This window comes from Rhinopithecus roxellana, chromosome 16, assembly GCF_007565055.1.
Source record: "Rhinopithecus roxellana isolate Shanxi Qingling chromosome 16, ASM756505v1, whole genome shotgun sequence".
Lineage (NCBI taxonomy): Eukaryota > Metazoa > Chordata > Mammalia > Primates > Cercopithecidae > Rhinopithecus > Rhinopithecus roxellana.
Genome location: NC_044564.1, coordinates 16,167,957 through 16,191,442, shown reverse-complemented (window position 1 = coordinate 16,191,442; position 23,486 = coordinate 16,167,957). Strand labels below are relative to the sequence as shown.

At 44.3% G+C, this 23,486-nt stretch overlaps 1 protein-coding gene across 1 annotated transcript in view; it reads right to left on the bottom strand.

Moving 5' to 3' along the window:
- Positions 1-23,486, bottom strand: part of RALGPS1 (Ral GEF with PH domain and SH3 binding motif 1) — a 315,889-nt gene that overhangs the window by 255,405 nt on the left and 36,998 nt on the right. The window contains 2 exon segments of the mRNA XM_030919367.1: positions 10,067-10,174; positions 13,635-13,756. Of these exon segments, the coding sequence (XP_030775227.1) occupies positions 10,067-10,174; positions 13,635-13,691 (165 nt within the window). The 5' untranslated portion in view covers positions 13,692-13,756.

Sequence of the window (23,486 nt, the reverse complement as noted above, 5' to 3'; positions counted from 1 at the left end):
GACAGGACCAGGAATAAGGAAGCACTGGAGCAGAATCTGAGCTCTTCTGCCTCCGGGTTCCACCCAACACCTCTTGATGTCAAGGGGACTCTTGACATCAGCATAATGTACCTGGCCCTCATAATCTGAGTGTTGAGTGGCTAGGAAGCCCTGAAGGCCTATAGGTCTGTGTTTGGCCTAGAGCTACATGGCTCAAAGCTATGTCCTGAGCAGTGCAAACAGACTGGCATTTCTTCTGCCAGACCCATCAAGATTGTTAGCCAAGTGCTTCTCATATTTGGATTAAGTCTGCCATCCTAGGGAACAGAAAGGCCTTGTAAAGACAGAAGATTTGAACTGAAAGCTCAGAGGACCTTGGAAATCTCCCCTGCAGTTCAAGTTAACACCCTATCCGGGAGAACCGGCAGGATGTTTGCAATGTCATTTAGGAAAAGAACCAAAAGTCTGCTAATGTGAAAATGAGAAAACTTCCTTTCCATCCTGCCACCAGTTCTAGGGTTTGCTACTGAATTTCCAGATGATTTATTAAAGCAGTGACCTTACATTTCACATTTTTCAGATAGTCCAGGTTTCAAATACTCTGCTCTCTGCTCAGACCATAAGTCAGAAAATGTGTTCAGGTGTTTTATTCAAAACAAACAACAACAGCGGTCACCAGACTTAGACTAGCTAGTCCAAAATACATAATGAGGTTTCAGAAGAATCTCTCCTACTTCTATCCTTTCGGTTCTGATTAAAAAAGATAGTGTCTAGAGCGAGGATATTTTGATATAAGATACTTATAAAGATCATCAGATTATCAATTTCATGCCATTTTACTACAAAGCCAAACATATGTTAAAGAGGTTGCTGATGAGTAATCCTTCCCCGGAAGATTGAACCCTCAAGGCCACTCAGTTTTACCAAAAAGGGGGTGGGAAGTATGGGTATGGGGGTGTGGTAAGAGGTGAGGTCAGGTCCTGTCACACTTCAGAGCCAGCTCTCAGGACCACCTCAGGGCCCTGTCCCTCCCTCAGGAGAGGTACCTTGGTTTCCCGGAGAGAAAAGGCATTTTCTAGGGGTATGTTACAGACTCAACAGAAACATGAGACAAGGAGCAAATCCGGCCAGTAGTGGGGCTGAGCGAGAACACTCATAAGTCTCTTAATGGCCTATCCTTATTTTGAGAAAAAAAGCATTAACATAGGATGTTCAGTGAAGTCAGTCACCTGGCAATGGCTTCCTTAAGCCTATTCTCCCATCTCCTCCTTCCTCCTAGTCCAGGGCCCTCTAAAAACCCAGGCTTTTAAGGGAAAAGCCCGATCTCCACACATCATTTCTATAGAGATGAATACCGCAGGGTGGAGAGATCTACTGGAGCACTTCACAGCGTGACTCTAACAGAACAGTGCTATTATGTGGATAAATGAAAGCTACTTGGTTAGCCAAAAAGGGAAAAAAAAAAAAGTTTTTTGCACATGTTAAATGTAGTATTTCTCCTAACAGTGGCTGACTAAATCCTCTCTTCCCAGCCTCAGCCTTAGTGTAAGGGTCTTCCAGACCCCAAATAAACAAACAAAAAAAAAACTGTTGGCTTTACCCCACTCCACCAAGGCATGGCCAGGAGGGCTCACAGAACAAAGAGTAATCAGCTCCAAACATCCATTCCTGCTTTGACTCACAGAACCACAGAAAGCCCATGTCTGGCAATTTTAGAAGAGAGTCGGGGATGGGCCTAGGAACTGTTCTGTTCCTTTTGAAAATTAATCTAGCAGTAACTTATTTAAAGCTTTTTAAACTTTTTATTTTTAAAAAATGTCAAACTAGGCTGGGCACAGTGATTCACACCTGTAATCTCAGCACTTTGCAAGGCCGAGGCTGGCGGATCACTTGAGGTCAGGAGTTCGAGACTAGCCTGGCCAACGTGGTGAAACCCTGTCTCTAATATAACATACAAAAATTAGCTGGGCATGGTGGTGCATGCCTGTAATCCCAGCTGCTCAGGAGGCTGAGGGAGGAGAATTGCTCGAACCCAGGAAGAGGAGGTTACAGTGAGCCAAAATCGCACCACTGCCCTCCAGCCTGGGAGTGAGATTCTGTCTCAAAAAAAAAAACTAAAAAACTAAAAAAAAAAAGTCAAATCTACAAAAAAAGTCACAAAGACAAACACTGTATGACTCCACTTACATGAGGTAACTAGAAGAGTCAAAATCATGGAGACAGAACGTAGAATAGTGGTTGCTGGGCGTTGGGAGGAGGGGGAATGGGGAGTTGTTTAATGGATACAGAGTTTCCATTTTGCAAGATGAGAACAGTTTTGGAGATTGGTTGCATAACACTGTGAATGTACTTAACACTGCTGAATTGTATAATGAAAAATAGTTAAGATAGTAAATTTTATATTATGTATATTTTACCACAATCAAAACGAAAAAAGAACCACCCCAGAAGTTCTTCAATGTGCCTTGTCCCAATCACAAGTCTCTCTCCCACCAAAAGTAACCATTATTCTGACTTTCTTCAGGTTTTTTAAATAATTTAATCACTCAAGTATATATACCTACACATCACAGGGTAGTCCTGTCCACTTTTTAAAAATCTGGAGAAGTGCTCTCTACCTGCCTACCTATCTATTTTAGAGACAGGGTCTTACTTGCTGTCCAGGCTTGGGTGCAGTGGTGTGATCACAGCTAGTGAGCTAACCTCGAACTTCCGGCTTCCAGTGATCACTCCTGCCTCAGCCTCCTGAGAAGCTAAAACTACAGGTATAAGCCACCATGCCCAGCTAACTTTTTAATTTTTTTGTAGAGATGGAGTCTAGCTCTGTGGCCCAGGCTGATCTCTAACTCCTGACCTCAAACAACAATCCTCCCACCACCACCTCCCAAAGCGCGGGGATTATAGATGTAAGCCACCATGCCCAACCTGATATGTACTTTTTTTTTTTTTTTGAGATGGAGTCTCACTCTGTCACCCAGGTTGGAGTGCAGTGGCGCAATCTCCACTCACTGCAACCTCCACCTCCCGGGTTCAAGTGATTCTGCTGCCTCAGCCTCCTGAGTAGCTGGGACTACAGGTGTGCGCTACCATGCCTGGCTAATTTTTGTATTTTTAGTAGAGACGGGGTTTCACCGTATTGGCCAGGCTGGTCTCAAACTCCTGACCTTGTGATCCACCCACCTCGGCCTCCCAAAGTGTTGGGATCACAGGCATGAGCCACCACACCAGCTGATATGTACTTTTTAAATCTCTTTTAATCTACAAATATTCTCTCCATCCCTTTATATTCTTTGTAATACATCTGCTGAAGAATCCAAGCCATTTGACCTACACAGTTCTCCACACTTATGGAGCAGGTCAACGTGTTCTTCCTTTCTTGGTGTGTCTGCAAATCAGCAGCTGGACTCAAGGACTTCATCAGACACAGGTTCATCCCTTTGGCAAGACCGCAGGTGGCAGCATACTGCTTCATCAGGAGGTACACGATGGCTCTCCTTTTGTAATGTTAGTGGCTATTGATGCTCACTGCTTAGATATTTTCATTCACTGGGGTTACAAAATGATGATATTCCAATTCTTTCATTTCTATTCCTTTTATTAACTGAACCAATTTAATAGACACTTTCCCTCATCTACTGTTTGGTTATCCAGTGTAGTTAGTTCAAAAGTAAAAGGCAGAACAAATGCTTGATTCCTTCCTTATATTTATCAGTTTTTAAGATGATAAACTGCCCTCCTATTATCATCCAAAGGTGACCCATTGCTTGATGAGTTTCAATCATTTGTAATTATTATCCTTTTGAAGCTCAAATTGTGCCATGACGGGGCAATGGGAGCTACTTCTAGCTAGCTCTTGAGTCCTTTTGCCACGGACCCTCCTATTCCTTTACAGCTTCCTCACTGGGTACTGGGAAGATGCACCAGGCTCATCTTGAACATGTCCTTTCCTAGACTTGGAATCAACCAGTTCTCCAGAAGCCATGGGTTCTTTTAGTACAAAATGCTATTTCAAGACCACAATGCAGAATTCATACTATTATTTCCAATTCAAAGTCAGGACATTTTTTAAAACTTACTTAACCTCTTCTGTATTATATCTGTATCTCCTTTCTTCTATTTTGAAAATCTTGGTCTCATGGACACAGAGTATATACTAAGATTCCAGCATCCCATAAGTTTTCATTTACTTTATCCTACAGTCATACTATATCTACCATCTAGGCATACATTCATTACAAACTATACCCTCTACCTTTAACCCTCATTCAGTCTTAATTCCACAAGTAATTGCATGTTTACTGCTCTCTACCTGTCTTTATAGCAATGGTTCTGTAACTATGTCTAAGACTCATTCTCTCATAGATTCCTCAGGAAGGGCTCAGGGGAATAAGATTCTGAGGCCTTGCACGTTCACAACAGTTTGTGTCCTTTATACTTTAAAGTCAGTTTTGCTGGATATATTATAAATTCTTTGGCTCACTTTTTTTTCTTTCCTTATTTAATTATGTAGTTCTATTTCCTTTTGGCAAAAACATGTTTCTGTCAAAAAAGACTGATGGTAATCTAATCATTTCCTGTATATGTCATCTGCCATTTTTGCCTAAATGCCCAAATAATTTTTTTTCCTTTAAAATCCAGTAATTTGTAAAGAATATGTCTTTACAAACGTAAAGTATTGACCATTTGGGGTTGACATTCTCGGCTTCATGGTGTGCTCTTTCAACATGCAGTTTCAAATCTTTTTTTTTTTTTAATTTCATGAACATTTTCCTAAATTTTACTTTTAATTATTTGTGAAGTTCTCTTGCCTTTTTGTTCCCTGCTTTCAGGAATTCCTATTATCTGTATGTTGGACGCTCTTTGCCTATCATGAGTATTTGTCACTTTTCCCCAAAGTCTTATTCTTTCTTCATTTATTTTCATGTGAAAAAGTTTATTCCCTTAGGCATTTTCTGTTATGTGTATGTGTTCCTGTGTTCCTTCTAGTTCAATCTTCATTTCCAACAGAATTCTTTTAAGTCTTTCCTGAGTTCTGTCATCTCATTTCTGAGATTTTCGTATTTCTGAATTATATTCTTCATGCATGATCTTAACATCTCTTAGCTCATCTTAAAATAAACAGTTACAGGTTTTGTCTGTTTTTTGGCATGCTCTCATTGTCTATAGGGATTCTTGTCTCTTTTTTTGTATAATAACTTTGAATGAGATTTGACAGCAATAATTTCCTGTTGCTTATTTTCATGCAAAATTAGTTTTCCTGAGCTTTTAGAGGGCAATATGGTTCAGAGTACCGTTTCTAACTTCACACAGCTGTGTTTTAGTATGCTTTCATGTAGCGCTCAACACCACGGCCACTATTTCTTAAGATATTTTCTCTCTCTCTCTCTCTCTCTCACATACACACACACACACACACACACACACACACACACACACACACACTTAGATCATCTTTTGCCACAACTATCTCTATCCTTTCTGATCATTTCGACTCCACTCCATACTGAATTTCTTAGGTATGCAGCATCATTCTAGAAGGGACCCCCTAGTTGCCTGGTTTCAAGAGGTCATAATGGCTATTCCACAGATCCCTTCTACTCACCCATTATTTGAATAGTCAAAATCCCTGCCAATTTCAACTGCGATTCCCACCCTAATGCACTGAACTTTCTAGCAAATATCTATTGGCAATTTTGGGGTTCTCCTATTCTCAAGTCTATCAAATACCCCAGTGCTTATTCTGCTTTCTCCTCTACAGATGCTGATACCCTGAAGGTCTTGTGAATGTTGGTGGTATACATTGTGTATACATATACCACTTGTATTTTGGGGGTGATGAGGATAACTTGTCACCTAGGTTTACTACAATTGTGTTCACGGGTTTCAGGGTTTCCTATATAGTTGTTCTGAACGTTCATAGTGGGGCAGTGGGGGAATGCGGATTAAGAGAGAATTTAAAAATATGCTACTGCCACCACCATCTTCCCAGAATCAAATAATTCTTTCAGTGGGTTTTCATGTCTGGGTTTTTTCTTTCGCTAGACAGGAAACTAAAATGCCAGTTGGTCTGGTTCAATTCTAACACCTAGGCACTCCAGTGCTTTCCCAGAGGCCAAAGACTCCAGAGACCTGGTTTCACATGTAAGCTAAAGACACACTAGCTCCAGCAGAGACAGCCAAAGTTTTAGCACTGCATTCTCAAAAAGTATTCACCATCCTTCCCTACAGTCTTCCCAGCCTCAGAAAGGCAGCCTGAAGCAAGCCAAGCAATACCCTACGGCTGAGGCTAGAAAACCAGGCTCTGAGTCTCACCAAGGAGTCCTGTTAGGCAATGTTTTCCTATGATGCAGTCTAACTCTCTGCCATTCCACAGAGTAAACAGCTATAAAGGGATTTTTAAGCCTCATTATTGCTTCTTTCATAAAGCTAAAAAACATGACTCTTAAAAGTACAAGTAAACATACATAAATAGAACATAGAAGCTAGGCCATCAGACTGCAAGACCCATGAAGTCCTCTAAAGGAGAGACAATACAGCTTTGTGGCTAAGAGTACGGACTCTAGTGTTACACTGTCCAATATGGTAGCCACTACCCACATGTGGCTACTGAGCATCTGAAATGTTGCTAGCACCATAAAGTAAAAACTATACTTTGGAACCAGGTACAGTGGCACAAGCCTATAGTCTGAGCTATTCGAGAGGCTGAGGCAGGAAGACGACTTGAGCCCAGCAGTTCAAGGCACTGCACTGTGGTGTAACTGCACCTGTGAATAGCCACCGCACTCTAGCCTGGGCAACAGAGTGAGACCTTGTTTCTTACACATACACACGTTGGATTTTGAAGACTTAGTGTGAAAAAAAAGAATATGAATTATCTTAATAATTTTATATAGCTTGTATTTTGAAATAGTAATATTTTGGGATATATATGGTTAAATAAAACATATTATTACAAGTAATTTCACTTCTTTTATTTTTTAATGTAGTTACTAGAAAATTTTTTTTTCTTTTTTGAGATGGAGTTTTGCTCTTGTTGCCCATGCTGGAGTGCAATGGCGCGATCTCGGCTGACTGCAACCTCCGCTTCCCGGGTTCAAGCGATTCTCCTGCCTCAGCCTCCCAAGTAGCTGGGATTACAGGCATGCACCATCAAGTCCAGTTAATTTTGTATTTTTAATAGAGACGGGGTTTCTCCATGTTGATCAAACTGGTCTCGAACTCCTGACCTCAGGTGATCCACCTGCCTCAGTCTGCCAAAGTGCTGGGATTACAGGCATAAGCCACCATGCCCGGCCGATTACTAGAAAATTTTAAATTGTATACGTAGCTTACATTGTATTTCTATTGGAAATCACTGGTCTACAGTGTCAAACAGCCCTGGTTTTAATCCCAGCTGTGCCATGTACTACCTGTGTGAAGAGACAACTTTCTTCTCTAAGTATTGACTGACTTATCAGTAAATTGGGAATAATAATTATACCTAATTTATAAGGCTGTTATGAAAAGTAAATTAGATAAAGCATGTAAAACATTTAGCACAAGACCTAGACATAATCAGTGTTCAAAAATAAGAGTTGCTCTTAATATTACTTCCTAGCATTACATGGGTAATTAGATGAGAGTTTCAGACCTGGCTCTGCCAATACTTGGCTATATAATCCATGTAAGAAAATTAATCTGTTGGATCCTTACTTTATCAGAAAATTGGGAGCTAATGATATGCCTCATTGAGTTGCTGTAAGAACTGAACTCTTCGCCAGGTGCGGTGGCTCATGCCTGTAATCCCAGCACTGTGGGAGGCCAAGGCGAACAGATCATGAGACCAGGAGATTGAGACCATCCTGACCAACATGGTGAAACCCTATCTCTACTAAAAATGCAAAAATTAGCTGGGCATGGTGGTATGTGCCTGTAATCTCAGCTACTCAGGAGGCTGAGGCAGGAGAATCACTTGAACCTAGGAGGCGGAGGTTTCAGTGAGCCAAGATCCCGCCATTGCACTCCAACCTGGTGACAGAGCGAGACTCCACCTCAAAAAAAAAAAAAAAAAAAAAAAGAATTGAACTGTTTCAGGCAATACATATTTACTGAGCACCTACTATGAGCCAGTAATTTTTTGGACACTGGGAAAAAATGCAGTGAACAAGTCAGATAAGTTCCTGTCCTTAGAAAGTTTATATTCTAGTGGAAGAGATACGAAATACAAATTTATTATTATATAGGCCAGGAGTGGTGGCTCATGCCTGCAATCCCAGCACTTTGGGAGGCTGAGGTGGAGTCCAAGAACTGGAGACCAGCCAGAGCAACACAGTGAGATCTCATCTCTACTAAAAATAAAAAAAATTAGCAGGGCATGGTGGTGTGCACCTGTAGCCCCAGCACTTTGGGAGGCTGAGGCAGGAGGATCACTTGAGCCAGGGAGATTGAGGCTGTAGTGAGCTGTGACTGTGCCACTGCACTCCAGCCTGAGTGATGAAATGAGATGCTGTCTTGAAGAAAAAAATAAATTATTATTCTATAATGTAATGTTGGGTAGTAATAAGAGTTATGAAGAAAAACAGAGCAGAGTTAAGGAGAAAGATAATGATGGAAAGATGCTACTTTAGGCCAGTGGAAGTCCCAAGGACAGACATTTGAACACAGAGTGAGCAGACAACTAAGGAAGAGCCATGAAGACTGAAAAAAGGACAGAGGACGCAGGTGAGCCTGGGGAAGAAAGAGAATGGGAGAGCACGGAGGTAGGGGCAGAAGAGAAGGCTTGGCCGGACCACAGAGTACTGGAGGCCTCAGGAGGAACTCTGGGTCTCATTCTAGTAGGAGGGAGCCACTAGAGAGTCTGAAGGTTTTAAAATGATCCCTTAGACACACAGAAGGAGATGATGCATGTGCCAGGCTCAGTGTGGCCTGGCACAAAGTAAACACAGAAGAAGCCAATGATGGCAGAGCAATGACATGGGGCCCAGCTACTTCCCTTGGCACCCAGGAGGACAAGAAACCTCTTTTACCAAAGAGGGTAGAGAGGACGTGGGTATGGGTTGGAAACACTTCTTCTGGAGAGAAGTTCAATGCTTGGACAACACTCACAATCAGATTTGAGGTCCCCCCAGAGTCAATATTCTCCCTCTACCGTCAAGGTACGAAAGGAGGAAAACAAGTCATGGCAAAACAAGGAGCTAACATTGCTCCACCACAAGGGACTGTCCCTTAGTTAGACCAGGAGCAACACACTGTTTGAAGATACATCTTTTTTTAATTTATATTTTTTAAATTGCCCAAATAATATTGTTTATCATTGTAGAAAACGGTTATTATAAAAATGTAGAAAGTATACATAAACAAATAGAAAAATTAAATTCCAATTACCTGGAATCTATGACCAAATACTACAGTAAATAACATGTTTGGCTATATAGATCCAGATATTTATGAATATGTAAACAAAAAATCTAGACTTCATGCAAATACATGTTATATGTGTGTTATACATGCTTTTTTTTTTGCTTTTTTTTTTTTTGTGAGACACAGTCATACTCTGTCACCCAGACTGGAATGTAGTTGCATGATCACAGCTCACTGCAGCTTCAACTTCCCAGGCTCAAGCAATCCTCTCACCTCAGTCTCCTGAGTAGCTGGGACCACAAGTGTGTGCCACCACACCTGGCTTATTTTTTTATTTCCAATTTTTGGAGAGGCAGTCTCCCTATGTTGCCCAGGCTGGTCTCAAACTTCTGGGCTCAAGCCATCCTCCTACCTCAGCCTCCCACAGTGCTGGGATTATAGGCATGAGCCATCTCGCCCAGCCTGTACATGCATTTTTAAAATTGCATGTTCTCCACAAACTGTGCTTTAGACTGCTCCTTTCATTTTTATATATATAGCGTACAGCCTTCCAGGGCAGTTAATTTCAGGACAGCACCCTTTTTAATGCTGCATTGTATTTCATAAAGGGTGGTACATACTTGACTCAACATACCCCTCTTGTTGGGCATATAGAACGTTTCCAATCTGAGCCAAAAGCCTAAGTGGTGGCTCCCTCTAGTGCCCTGTTGTGGTGCCCAGCCACCCACACCAGCTCTGTTTCACTTACAGCAAACTCCTCTGGGGTCACTTTCAAGACATCGAAGACAACGGCATCATAGCTCTTGCTGGCATAGTCGCAGCTCTGGCCCTCCAGAGAGTCCGAGCTGCTGCTGCCCTGTGGAGAGCAGGGAGAGATGGTGTTAACTGAATGATCTGACTTGGAATCACTGCCTCCCAAACCTCCTCGGAATTGAGGATGGGAGAGCAATAGAATAGTACAATAAAAACAGCTTCTATTGATTAGGGCTTTACCCCAGTCCAGGCACCGTGTTAAGCACTGCATGTGTATCATCTTATTTCCTTCCCATGTGTGCCCCATGAATACACATTATTATTGTTCCCATTTTATAGATAAGGAAGTAGAGGCAATGTTACTTCTCCAAGCTATCTCAGCTATGAAAGGGAAAGCCAGAAAGTAAACTTACTTTTGTATCTATGTGACCCCAAAACACATACCTTCAGTTGCCACACCCTAACTTTCTCTGGCCAGTGTTTTACTGGTGGGGTAAAAAATTACAGCCCAATCTTCCTTGAGGGAGAACAGGACTGCATGTCTTAGAAAGCCTGAGGAGACAATCCGCTTCATGATGTCTTTCGAACATTACCTGGTTTTACTTCTCTTTTTCCTACTTGAAGTCATTGCAGGAAATTGTTACACAAAATGTGAAAGTAGCTCTCAAGGCTTATTTATCATGCGGGCCACTTGGAATTCAAAGCCTGCTTGCTAATGAGCTGAGAGGTAACCAACTGGCTTTAGAGGCCAGTGTGAAAGTTAAATTTAGTAGAGTCCTTTATGCTAAGGACACTCTGCCTCCTGCATGTATATGAAGGGAGTCTCCCATAAAGAGGCAAGTTAAAACTCCTCAAATGTGGCTGATCTCATGAATCTCAACACTGGGGATCCCAGAAAGTTGAATATACTTTCTCTTTAATTTAACTTCATCAAGCTTTATCAAGCTTACCGCCCAAAAATTGTGCCCTGTTCATAAACAATTTTATTAGTCTCAGCTCACGAAGAAGGATTTTGTGGTTTCCATTAACCTCAACATCTTGGACTGGGATTTAGAGAATATGCTTTTATTAATTCTTCTTTATTTCACTCTTTCCAAAATGGCTATATCTGGAAAAACTTTGTAATCTTCCTGAAAACTAGAGTGTTTTTAGGCCAGTGAGGGAAACCAATAGTCAACAACTGGAAATGTAAGGTTCAAAAGAGGAGCAGGAACTTAAACCTGTAGATTTCGACAGGCCTGTGTCATCAAAAGATTTTAAAATGAGTCTACTATACCAAAAACCCTTAAAATGATCTTAAGAAGCAGCATACCATAGTGGTTAACAGCTCTGAGGTCAGATAGGCCTGGTTAAAATGCCAGCTCCACACCAGTAGCTGTCTGAACTCAGACAAATAACTTTGTTTTACGGAGTCAGTTATCATCTGTAAAATGGTGATATTAAACCTACTTCCCAGGGCTATAGTACGGGTTATATAAAATAAAGCTTAAAAAGTAACTGGTAGAATCTGCCTCCACTCCCAGGAGAGCTGACTCAAGGGGACTTGGGTGAGCTCAAGCATGGCTATTTTTTTTTTTTTTTTTTGAGTGGGAGTCTTGCTCTGTCGCCCAGGCAAGAGTGCAGTGGTGTGATCTCGGCTCACTGCAACCTCCACATGCCGGGTTCCAGTGATTCTCCTGCCTCAGTCTCCCAAGTAGCTGGGATTACAGGCACCCGCCACCACACCTGGCTAATTTTTGTAATTTTAGTAGGGACGGGGTTTCGCCATGTTGGCAGGCTGGACTCAAACTACTGACCTCAGGTGATCCACCCACCTCATCCTCCCAAAGTGCTGGGATTACAAGCGTGAGCCACCACACCTGGCCCAGGCATGACTATTTTTAAAGTTTCACAGTGACAGGACAGTCTCCCCTGAGGAGAACCTATGCAGAATGAACTTTTGAAAAGTTATAAAGACTTCTCCTGATGCTGCTGGAATTGGCAGTCTACTACATCTCCCAGTCTTATATGTAGATCCTGAGCAGACAACTCTGTACAAACTGTTCTGTACTTCTACACCCACCTTCCAGAAAGCAGAATATATCAGGGTGACAGGATGGATTTTCTTTTGGATGGTAATGTCACGGTTAGGAGCACCAGCTCGAGAGTCAGGGCTTGAATCCCCACCCACCTGGCAGCTGTGTGATTCCAAGCCAGCTTGTTCACCTGTCTGTGCCTTAGCTTCCTCATCTATAAACTGGGGATAAAATAATAATATATACCTGATGGGGTTATTGTGAATACTAAATTAGACAATGCCCATGGAACATGCAAAAAAGTGCCTAGTATATAGTAAGCAACAAATTATGGGGCTATATGGGTGTAAATGTATCACTCAGTCATCAAAATTTATTGAGCACTTCAGTTATACATGTATTCATCCATTCGCTCATTCCATTATTCAATAAATATTTACTGAGTACTTACCTTGTGCTGGATACACATATATGTACATATACACAGCAAATATGTGTGAATGTGTATGTGTATACACATATATATACACACTTATATATACATATACACACACACACATATACACATATACACACACAGACCAGAGAAGAAAGAAGCGTCACTCTAGATGGAAATAGAAGTCTGATTCCTCTAGTTACAAAAAGGAATCCATTCCCAGGATTTCAGGTATTATAACTTTCCAGTGACACACCATTGTATCTGCCCCAAACACACACAATCATACAAGGGGACGTGTTCAATCAAAAGCTGCCCCAAGTACATCATTGGTGATGATGATGAGGGTAATGACAATTCTGCTGCAGTAGTAGCTTTACTTAAACCTATCCCGATTTCAGGACCAGAGATCAAAACACTGAATTTTTTTAAAAGGTTTATAAGAAATGAACTGATTCCTGTGACTTTTTGGCTGGTTACCCAGGATCACTTCAAAAGCCCAGCACAACGAGGAGGGCCTTGTGGGTTTAAACCCTGGTATGGCCTGCCAATCTGTCAGAGGAGGAGGCGTTTCACACACAATAGGGTGGTGGCATCCTGGGCCTCAAATGGCACCCGCTCTTCCCGCATGCTTCTGTGCCATTACTGAGCGTGGAAAGCAAACTCCCAAACCCCACGGCAGGGGCCCCAGCCCAGGCCACTGCAGACCACCAGTCCTTACAGCCATTTCCTACTGAGCAAGGTAAATAAGAACCCAGGGCCAGTTGGAATGACTTCTGTCTGACTTCATTCCGGAATGTGTGTGACTTATTTATAATCAGCAGCGGCTTTTCCTGGGAAAGGTCTGATCCCTTCTTGCCACCAAAATGGAATGTGGCACTTGCTACGACTGGACTGGGCAGGTATTTGTTTTTCTTTGAAGAGAACAACTTCAGAAAACATGCTGATCCTCAGGGCTGACTGCCTCCCAAATCTCACGCCTGGCGTGGCCAGGGGCCTTAGGAGTGCTAAGAATGGTGGTATTCATAGAGCCCTACTGCCTTGCTGTCCAAGCCTCAGCTGGGGCCTGGGTTAGCTGAAAGGAGACCCCTCTACCCACTGTCCCTCAGTACCTGTGGAGTGGCAGAGGTGACCAACACGCTAGCCATCAGACCATTCCTCTTGTACATAGTCTCCAGGCCACAGGGAGCTTCAGGGCAGCCTCTGCAGGTAACATAACCTGTCTGGAGAAGTCCTGCAAGGCAAAGGGGCTCATAAAAACCAGTCTTCAAAACAAATTTATCCCCACCCCCAGGCGAAAGTTGTACCAGACTTGAGCAGACCTTTAAAGAAAGGTCATCAGCTAGCGGCTTTCGGGCGAACTATGGCCCACAGACACAGTTTGATGGGCTTGTACAGGGTATTGATATTTTTAAAATTAATTACCAACATTTAAAAATCGGAAGATTTCACATAGAATTCTGGATTTCTGACTTTTCTGGCAATACTGGGCCCATTTTCCTGCATGGTGACCATCAGCCAGCTGAGTGGCGGCTGCCCCTTGGATTGGAGCAGGGCCTTTTAGTCCCCACTTGGCTTGTGCAACCATTTCAGTGCGTGCCTGGCCCTTGCAGGCACTAGAGTTTGTGATCTTTGTCTTACTCATTTTGAGGCAGGGTCTAGCTCTGTCACCCAGACTGGAGTGCAGTAGATCAATCACGGCTCACTGCAGCCTCAACCTCCTGGGCTCAGGTGATCCTTCCACCTCAGTCTCCCAAGTCACTGGGAGTACAGGCATGTGCCATCATGTCCCACTAATTTTTTTGTGAAGGTGGGGTCTTGCTATGTTGTATGTTGCCTAGCTGGTCTCAAACTCCTGGGCTCAAGCAATCCTCCCACCTCGGCCTCCCAAAGTGCTAGGATTACAGGTGTGAGCCACCGCATCCAGCCTTGATCTTTCTTTTAAAACAAAGGCAGGGTGAAGAAGACAAGCAAATTCTCCTGCGTTCCCCTGGCACCACACTTCTTCATCAATAATAACCTGGGAATAGCTAACCCCACATAGTACTATATGCCGTCCTTGGCACACATTAACTCATCTAACCCAAAAATCCTGAAGTAGGTCCTATCATTACACCCTATTACATGTGGGGAAACTAAGGCAGCAGGGGAGGCAGATATCTCATTATTTGATGGCTTTGTTCATGCCACCCTATCACCCTGTCATCATTGAAGACCCTGCTAAAACATCCCTTCTTCTGGCTATCATGCCTGAACAACCCAAAGCAGAGCCAGCGTTCTGTCACCCAAGTGCACACACCTATAATGGAGCACTTACCACATCACTGAACACAGAAAGCTGTGGCCACTGACAGCTTTTTAGTGGCAAGTGACCAGGAGAGTAGGGAGCGGGTGGGAAGGAATATGAGGAGAAGACAAAGACTGGAACCAACTGCAGTTATCCAGGCAAGAGGTAAGGAAGGGCCCCTGAGCTGAGGCTGAGGCAGTCAAGTCAGAGAGGAGACAGACTGAGAGAGAGGAAGGACTGAGACTCCCCAGGCACTGAAGTGGAGGGGAGGCAGAAGTACCAGCTGAGGATGAGAGAGTTTTTGGCATGAGGTACCAGAAGGGTGGTGTGTCCTTCTTCAAGGAAGAAACAGAGGTGACATAGCAGATTTGGGGGAAAGATGATGAATTTGATTTGGGAAATGCCAAATCTGTGATGCGTATGTGAAAATCAGTCCTGGAGGGCAAGATCTAGCCCAAAGGTCACTGTGAGATGATTTGCCTGGATAACTGCAGTTGGCTCCAGTCTTTGGAGGTAGCTCAAAAAGAAGAAAAAGTCAGCCTGATGATACTGACTCCATCTGCAACCCTCCCAGGTCCCTCAGTCACAGGGCCCGGCACACAGCAGTATGCTGTCAAAGAAATAGGGGTGGCCAGGCACAGTGGCTCAGGTCTGTAATCCCAGCACTTTGGGAGGCCAAAGTGGATGGATCATTTCAGGTCAGGAGTTCGATACCAGCCTGGTCAACATGGTGAAACCCCATCTTTACTAAAAACACAAAAATTAGCCGGGCGTGGTGGCAGGCGCCTGTAGTCCCAGCTACTCAGGAGGCTGAGACAAGAGAATCACTTGAACCCAGGAGGTGGAGGTTGCAGTGAGCCGAGATCGGGCCACTGCACTCCAGCCTGGCGACAGAGCAAGATTCCGTCTCAAAAAAAAAAAAAAAAAGAAAAGAGAAAAAAAGAAACAGGGGCAAGTAACCAAAAAGGAACATCCAAATGACCCAGGCTCTCTCCTGGTACATCTCCAGTGCTGACAATGGCTCTTCTCTCATCCCTCAAAGCTGCTCCAATACAATATATCCACTTCAGTTATCCTCTCCTCAGTTCTATCCTGTGAGCCCTCTACCTTCCCATTCTTCCCAAGAACACTCAGAAGAACTAGCCTGCCCTATAAACAACATTTGGGAATCAACTGGGAGAAAGCTGACTATGGTTCTTAGAGGGTACCACTGACTTGCTGTCAATTCTCCTAAGTATGATAACAGCGCAGTGGTTAAGTAGGAAAAAGTCTTTATCCTTTGTGAGGTGTGTGTCAACATACAGACGTAAAGTGAGTTTAAAACTTAGGTTCAAATGGGTCAGGAAAATATATGTGAGTAGAGGTAAGGCAAATACAGCAGCATGATAACGATGGCTGAATCTAGACAAGAGGGTATAGAGGAGTTCATTGTATCAGTCTCTGCACTTTTCCAAGTGCTTGATAATTTTCATAGTGTAAAAAAAAGAGCTGGTCAGGTAAAGTTTTTCCTTAGAGAAACAGCTGAGCTGGAGAGGCCAAAGTCCTCTTTTGTGAGCAAGGAGAGGAGACGGGCTGAGAAGTCTCATTTGTTAGTCATTTTTGTCCTGAGAGAAACCATGTTCACTGTCACCAAGAACCACAGATCCACAGCTAGTGCAGGTTTAAAAAACAGCTCCACAAAAGATTTGAACAGACATTTCACAAAAGAAGATATATGGGCCAGGCACAGTGGCTCACATCTGTAATCCCAGGACCTTGGGAGGCCGAAGCGGGCAGACCACCTGAGGTCGGGAGTTTGAGACCATATGGCCAACATGATGAAACCCCATCTCTATTTAAAAGACAAAAATCAGTCGGGTGGGGTGGCACATGCCTGTAATCCCAGCTACTTAGGAAGCTGAGGCAGGGGAATCGCCTGAACCCAGGAAGCAGAGGTTGTGGTGAGCAGAGATTGCACCACTACACTCCACCTTGAGCAACAGAGTGAGACTCCATCTCAAATCAAAAAAGAAGAAGAAGAAGATATATGAATGACTAATAAGAGAAATGCCATTAGGGAAACACAAATGAAACCACAATGAGATACCACATCACACCTACCAGGATGGCTATAATTAAAAACAAAAGAAAACAACAACAGGCCATAATGAGTATTGGCAAAAATGTGCAGAGATGGGATCCTCATGCATTGCTGGTGGGAAGGCAGAACGGCACAGCCACTTTGAAAGATCGTTTGGTATTTTCTTAAAAAGTTAAATATAAATTTACCACATGACCCAATAGTTCTACTCCTAGACACAAAGACATGAACATGAATGCTTACAGTACCATTATTCATAAAAGCCAAAAGCTACAAACCCTCCAAATGTTCATCACCTAGTAAACAGGCAGACAATTCAATCGACACATCCGCAGGATGGAGCACTACCCAGCAAAACAGAGAGGTGACACATGGATACAGTCACCACACCAACAAACCTTAACACACATGCTCAGGGAAAGAAGGCAGATGCAAAGGAATGTACTGTGATTCCATTTTTAGGAAACGTCCAGAAAAGGCAAATTTAGAGCGACAAAAGTGCACATCACTGGTGGGCCGGGGGCAGGGGCGGAACTGACTACACAAGGACACAGGAGTTTCTGAGGGACGGAAATGTTGTAAAACTGGATTGTGGTGGCAGTTAGCTCTACAAATTCACTAGAAATCATAGAATTATACCATTAGAAGGGGTGGGTTTTATGAAATATAAATTATACTACAATAAAAGAAGTACCTTCAGCTGTTTCACGAGGGTGATCTGAACTTACATGTTTAACTCTTCTCTCCCCCATTCCCCTTGATATATATATATATATATATATATATAGTTTTGTTTTGTTTTTTTAAGAGACAGCTCTGTTTCCCAGTTTGGAGTGCAGTGGTGCAATCATAGCTCAATGCAACCTCAAACTCCTGGGCTGAAAGGATCCTTAGCCTCCCATGCAGTTGAGACTACAGGCACGTGCCACCATGCCCAGTTACCTTTTTCTATTTTTTGTAGAAACGAAGTCTCACTACATTGTCCAGGCTAGTCTTGAACTCCTGGCCTCAAGGGATCCTCCCACCTTCGCCTCCCAAAGTGCTGGAATTATAGATAGGCATGAGTCACCACACTTAGCCAGGATACTATTAATAAGCAAACAACTTTGAGGAATGTCTAGTGCAGAAGAGATGGCACGGAGCGGAGGGAAACAGCCCCTGGAGGCAAGGAGAGGCTCCCAGGATGGAGTGGCTGGAACCCTCCAACAGAAACCCCCCTGAAAAAACCAAACACTTCAAAATGGGAAACCAAAGACTGAGACTAAACGTAAATCCAGCTCAAGATTCAAAGGCAGTATAAGGCTGACCAACTCAGCCTGTCTGTGCTAAGCCAGAACAAACCAGCTGGTATGGATGGAACCTGTTCAGATCAGTTCAAACAGGATTAAAGTGATTCAATCCAGGCCTAACAGAGAGTCACCGCAGGAGACCAAATGGAAGACAGCCAGCTTGATCCTCTTTGAGCGGATCCAGGCTGTCTCAGGCCCAGGCTGAAGTGGGCTTGGCTGCTTTCTGGGTGTGCCAGGCACTCTGTAGCTCTTCCCAAGGGGAGCACAGACATGGAGCTCAATCTGCTCAGCCTGGCCCAAATGAGAGGCCTTGCTCTCCCTGCTTTCCTAACAACTGAATTCTCAAGTCTCAAGGCCTTCAACACAGTTCTCAGACCCTCTTCTGTCACTGGCCATCAGCGCACACCCTCTGCCCATCTGAAGGGCACCACCATGCTACTCACTTCTTCAGCATCACTGGGCGGCTCCGCTCCACACACCAACACCAGCATTAACAGTGAGTGCAGGTGCTGTGCAAGGCATCGGGCTAAGCATGACGTGATTAGCTCATTTAATTCTCACAGCTGCCCCATGAGGTAAAGACGACCTAGACTTCAGGGAAATGGAAGCACAGTGAGGTAATGTGACTTGCTGCGAGTTAGTGGCAGGACTGGGAGGTTCAAACCCTGGTCAGTCAATGCCAAGGCCTGGGCTCTTCACCATCCCTGACACTGCGTCTTATAAGAGTCCAGGTGAGCACTGGATGAGGAAATGTGTTTAAAGTGCTCCATCGGGGCCAGACATAGGGCAAGCACTCAATCAAGATTATCAGTTACTACTGGTGTCAGTGTTATCCTACAATTTTCTATTATGATACCTATTCTTTTTCCTACAACAAACAAAAAATTAAGCGTTTGCAAAAGAACAGTATCATGCTTTGTAAAACCATGGGCTTCCACTGCTGGGAAGGGGATCACCAGCAGTGGGTTCCAGGCTCCCCAGGGAGCATAGCTGAGTCCAGGGGTCCAAGTACAGGAGTCCTCTCAACCTGCCTACCCTCCCGCTGTGGCCCAAGCCCACCTACAGATGAACTATGGCAGCCATAGTGTGTTACCCATTATGCTTTCCATGGGAGATCTGACCTAGAAGGAAAGACAGAGCACTTGTTTCCAATCTGACTCTGGCATGTCTCGCCCCTGACAAAAATGGCCGAATTTATGGGCAGCAACTCTCAGAGAAGTGATACTTCACATGCTAGGAAAGCACAGGATCAAGTATAACAGAATGTCCTTTCCAAAGCTCAGAGAAACCCCACCCATCCAACTTCAGTCCCCAAGGCCTGGCTGAACCCCCAGTTCTGTATCAGGGAGCAGACTCCCATTGAGGGGGTCAGCGTGGCCTAGTTCTCATTTCTCCCGGAGAACTGCTTCCCTACCCAGAGTGGGCTCTGAAGATAGGGAACTGTGCGTCCTCAGCCAGACTGACTAGACCAGGGTGCCCCCTGGTTCTCCCAAGAACTCAGGACCCTGAGATACTAGTCTCTGCTGGTCAACTAAGCTAAGGTGCCACACCCGCAGGAGTCGACAGTGGCCCCATGCAGGGACAGTCTGGTCAGAGGGAAGAAAGCAGGGGGAGGAAGCAGATGCACAGGCAGGAACTGAAGAAAGAGCCTGTGTCTGAAAGAAAAGGAGAGCAGCCCAGGGCCCTGCAATAAATGCCTCCCTGTCAGCAGCAGGCAGTTAGAGTAGACTTCCACAAGACCTTGACCAAGGCTCGTTCCTAAACATCAAGTTTATGCCAATCCACAGGAAACCTGACCCTGAAAATGCACTGGCTCACTGGAAAGGGGAAGACACACACTATTCATTCACTCACTGAGCCCCTACCTCATGCTAGGCACTGTCCTAACCAATAGTTCTTAACGATGTTGTGTCTCAGACCCTTTCGGCAGTCTGGTGAAGCCTCTGGGCTCCTTCTCATAGAAATGTTTTAAAATGCATAAAATTATACAAAAGAAAAAATTTTAATGTATGTATTAAATTATTTTAAAATAATTCGTTATGTAGTAATATATGTATTTATGTAAGGCAATATGTATCTTTATTACTGTATTCAATAACAAGAACTATGGGGAGTCTAATAAGCACCATAATTTCAAAGTAGTTATGAGCACAGATGTTCTGGACTGCCCACAAATGTTATGACACGAAAATACCTGTAGGCCGGGCGCGGTGGCTCACGCCTGTAATCCCAGCACTTTGGGAGGTCAAGGCTGGCGGATCGCGAGGTCAGGAGATCGAGAACATCCTGGCTAACACAGTGAAACCCCGTCTCCACTAAAAATACAAAAAATCAGCCGGGCGTCATGGTGGGCACCTGTAGTCCCAGCTACTCGGGAGGCTGAGGCAGGAGAACGGCGTGAACCCGGGAGGCGGAGCTTGCAGTGAGCCGAGATCGCGTCACTGCACTCCAGCCTGGGCGACAGAGCGAGACTCCATCTCAAAAAAAAAAAAAAAGAAAGAAAATATCTGTGATTTCTATTGGTGACCAAGTCCCAGGTACTATTAATATTACTATGGTTCATTGTCTATATTAATAAATGAGAGAAATGCTAAATTTCAGTTCAAAGTTAATGAATGTCATTTTTTCCACCCAAATTCATAGATACTCAAGAACCTCTGTCCCAGGCATTGAGCACACGAGGTGGGCAGGCACAGAAGGTCCCTGCTGCCATGGAACTTACATTCTAGGAAGGGAGTCAGAAAATGCATGTAACAAAGAAGGTAACTTAAGATACTGATAAATGCCATAAAGAAATGAAATAGGGTGGAAGATGTTACTTGTCGGGATGGTCAATGAAGGACTCTCTAAGGATGCGACATATGAGCTGAAACCTTAGGAAGGAGGCAGCCATACAAACCAGTGAGAATATGAGTGTTCTTTGCAGAGGAAGCAGCAAGTGCAAAGGCTATGAGATGCACATGAGCCTAGCATGTTTATTATGGAGGGAGAAGGCCATGGCTGGAGCTGAGCCACCTGGAAGCAGTGGACAGACAGGCTGGGGCCAGCGCATGAATGGCCTTTTAGGCCATGGTGAGGAGCTGGGGTTTCATCTGGAGTATACTGGAGGGTACGCTAGAGAGGTTTTTCCTTTTTGAGACACAGTCTCACTCTGTCACCCAGGTCCCAGGCTGGAGTGCAGTGGCACGATCTTGGCTCACTGCAACATCCACCTCCCAGGTTCAAGCGATTCTCCTGCCTCAGCCTCCCCAGTAGCTGGGATTACAGGCACTAGGATTATAGATGCCCACTACCACACCTGGTTAATTTTTGTATTTTTAGTAGAGATAGGGTTCCACCACATTGGCCAGGTTGGAGTTGATCTCCTGACCTCAAGTGATCCACCTGCTTTGGCCTCCCAAAGTGCTGGGATTACAGGCATGAGCCGCCACACCCGGCTGTGCTAGAGAGTGTTGAGCAGGGAAGTGACATGATCTGATCGGCACTGTTTTGGACGATCACTTTGGCTACCTTATGGAGAACTACACTGGAAAGGCCAAAACCGGAGGCAGTTAAGTCAGTTAGGAAGTAACAGACAGCAGCAGCTTGAATTCATGGGGAATGGATCCAGGAGATGTTTTGGAGGTTACACAGACAAGACTTACTGACGGACGACATGCAGGGGGAAAAGAAGAGAGAGGAATCAAGGATGTCTTCTAAGTTTGAGGCTGTTATGAATGAGTAGATGGGGGCCTAACTGCCACACACTGGTTCTTAGTTCATTCATGTGTTTATTCAATACCCACCCACCAGGTGGTTCACTGGAGCACAAAGTCCTCGGTGACCAATGCCTTTGGGGGTCAAAGAAGACATTGCTGGGTAGAACCACTGAGCTGGGTCTTAAAGGATGAATGAGAGGCTCCAAGTAAAGTGTGGGCTGAGTGTGGTGGGCACCGGGCATGTGTGGATGCACAGGGGAACAAAGGGACAGGTGCGATACCAGCATGCTGGGGCATGAGTGGCAGGTGTCCTCTCCTACCTTCCCCAGTCCCGTGTCCATCACAGATTAAATGAGCTCTGGGGACACAGCAGCAAATAAGATGGGCAGGACGCCCCATGGAGTTTATGTTTTCACAGACGGAACTAACACCACAATATAGCAACAGCATCTTGCATCCTGTTCACTCCCTCATCCATTCAGCAAACTCTGTAAAATTTTCCCAAGCCCTGCTCTGTGCAGGGGAGTCACACAAGCCCTGGGCCTCTAGGAGCTCATACACAGTCTGATCACTGACATTGCAACAATTTATTAGACACTTACTTTGTGTCAGGTGAAAGGATTTATATACATTAAGACCCATTTTACAGATGAGGCAACTGAGGCTCAGAGAGATAAATTAAACTGTAGGGGCTATATTTTTACACATCTACATCAGCTGTGTCACCTACTACACAGGGAGGTAGCCTGGCATAATGGTGGGAGCACCAGCTTTTTTGATTTGGGCAAATTAGTCAGCACTGCACCAAAAACCCCATTCTTTCTGCCTGCCTTCTGCCTCTCTCACCTCTTACAAATACACACACACGCACACACACACACACATGCACGTGTACATGCACACACATACTCCTGCTGCTAATTCCTCCCTGGAAACCAAAACTCTGCAGGAGAAAAAGTGATTCTCATGATGTAACTTCTTAAGAACGTGGCAGTTGTATCAGAACCACAGTACAATCACACATCTCTTTTTTCTGCTTATGACAGAATCTGGTCTTGTGGGGCGGGGGGACTCCTGAAGAGGGAAAGGAAAATCCCATATGCAACCCTGGTTTCCTTCCAATCTTCCAGAATTCTCCTTTAACGTTTCAGGTTCAGGAAACCAAGAAAATAACACGAGACAGGCCAATGCAGACCACTCCTGAGAAGGCATAATAATCACTTTTTCCTAAGCTTACGGAGGTTGTTTCAAAGAAAATACACACATCCAGTCATGTTCAATTACAAGAAAGTGATTTCTTCCAAATGTTTCAGACAAGTATGAAAATGGATCCCAAACACCATTTCCGAGCCCACTTCCACATTGTGGACGTGCAGCTCTCCCACGACTCCGCAGCTGCCTGCTCCTCCCTTCTGTGTCATGCACAGAAGCTAGACAAAGACAAATAGGAAAGTAACAAAGAAGGATTTTGCCACAACCCCTCCAACAATTGTTCGGTCCACTCCACGAACAGTAAGTGTATACGTGTGCACACAGGCACATGCACACACACACTCAGCCACAGCCACAGCACATCAGATTTTGTATTGCCAAAAGGTTTCCCACTAGGG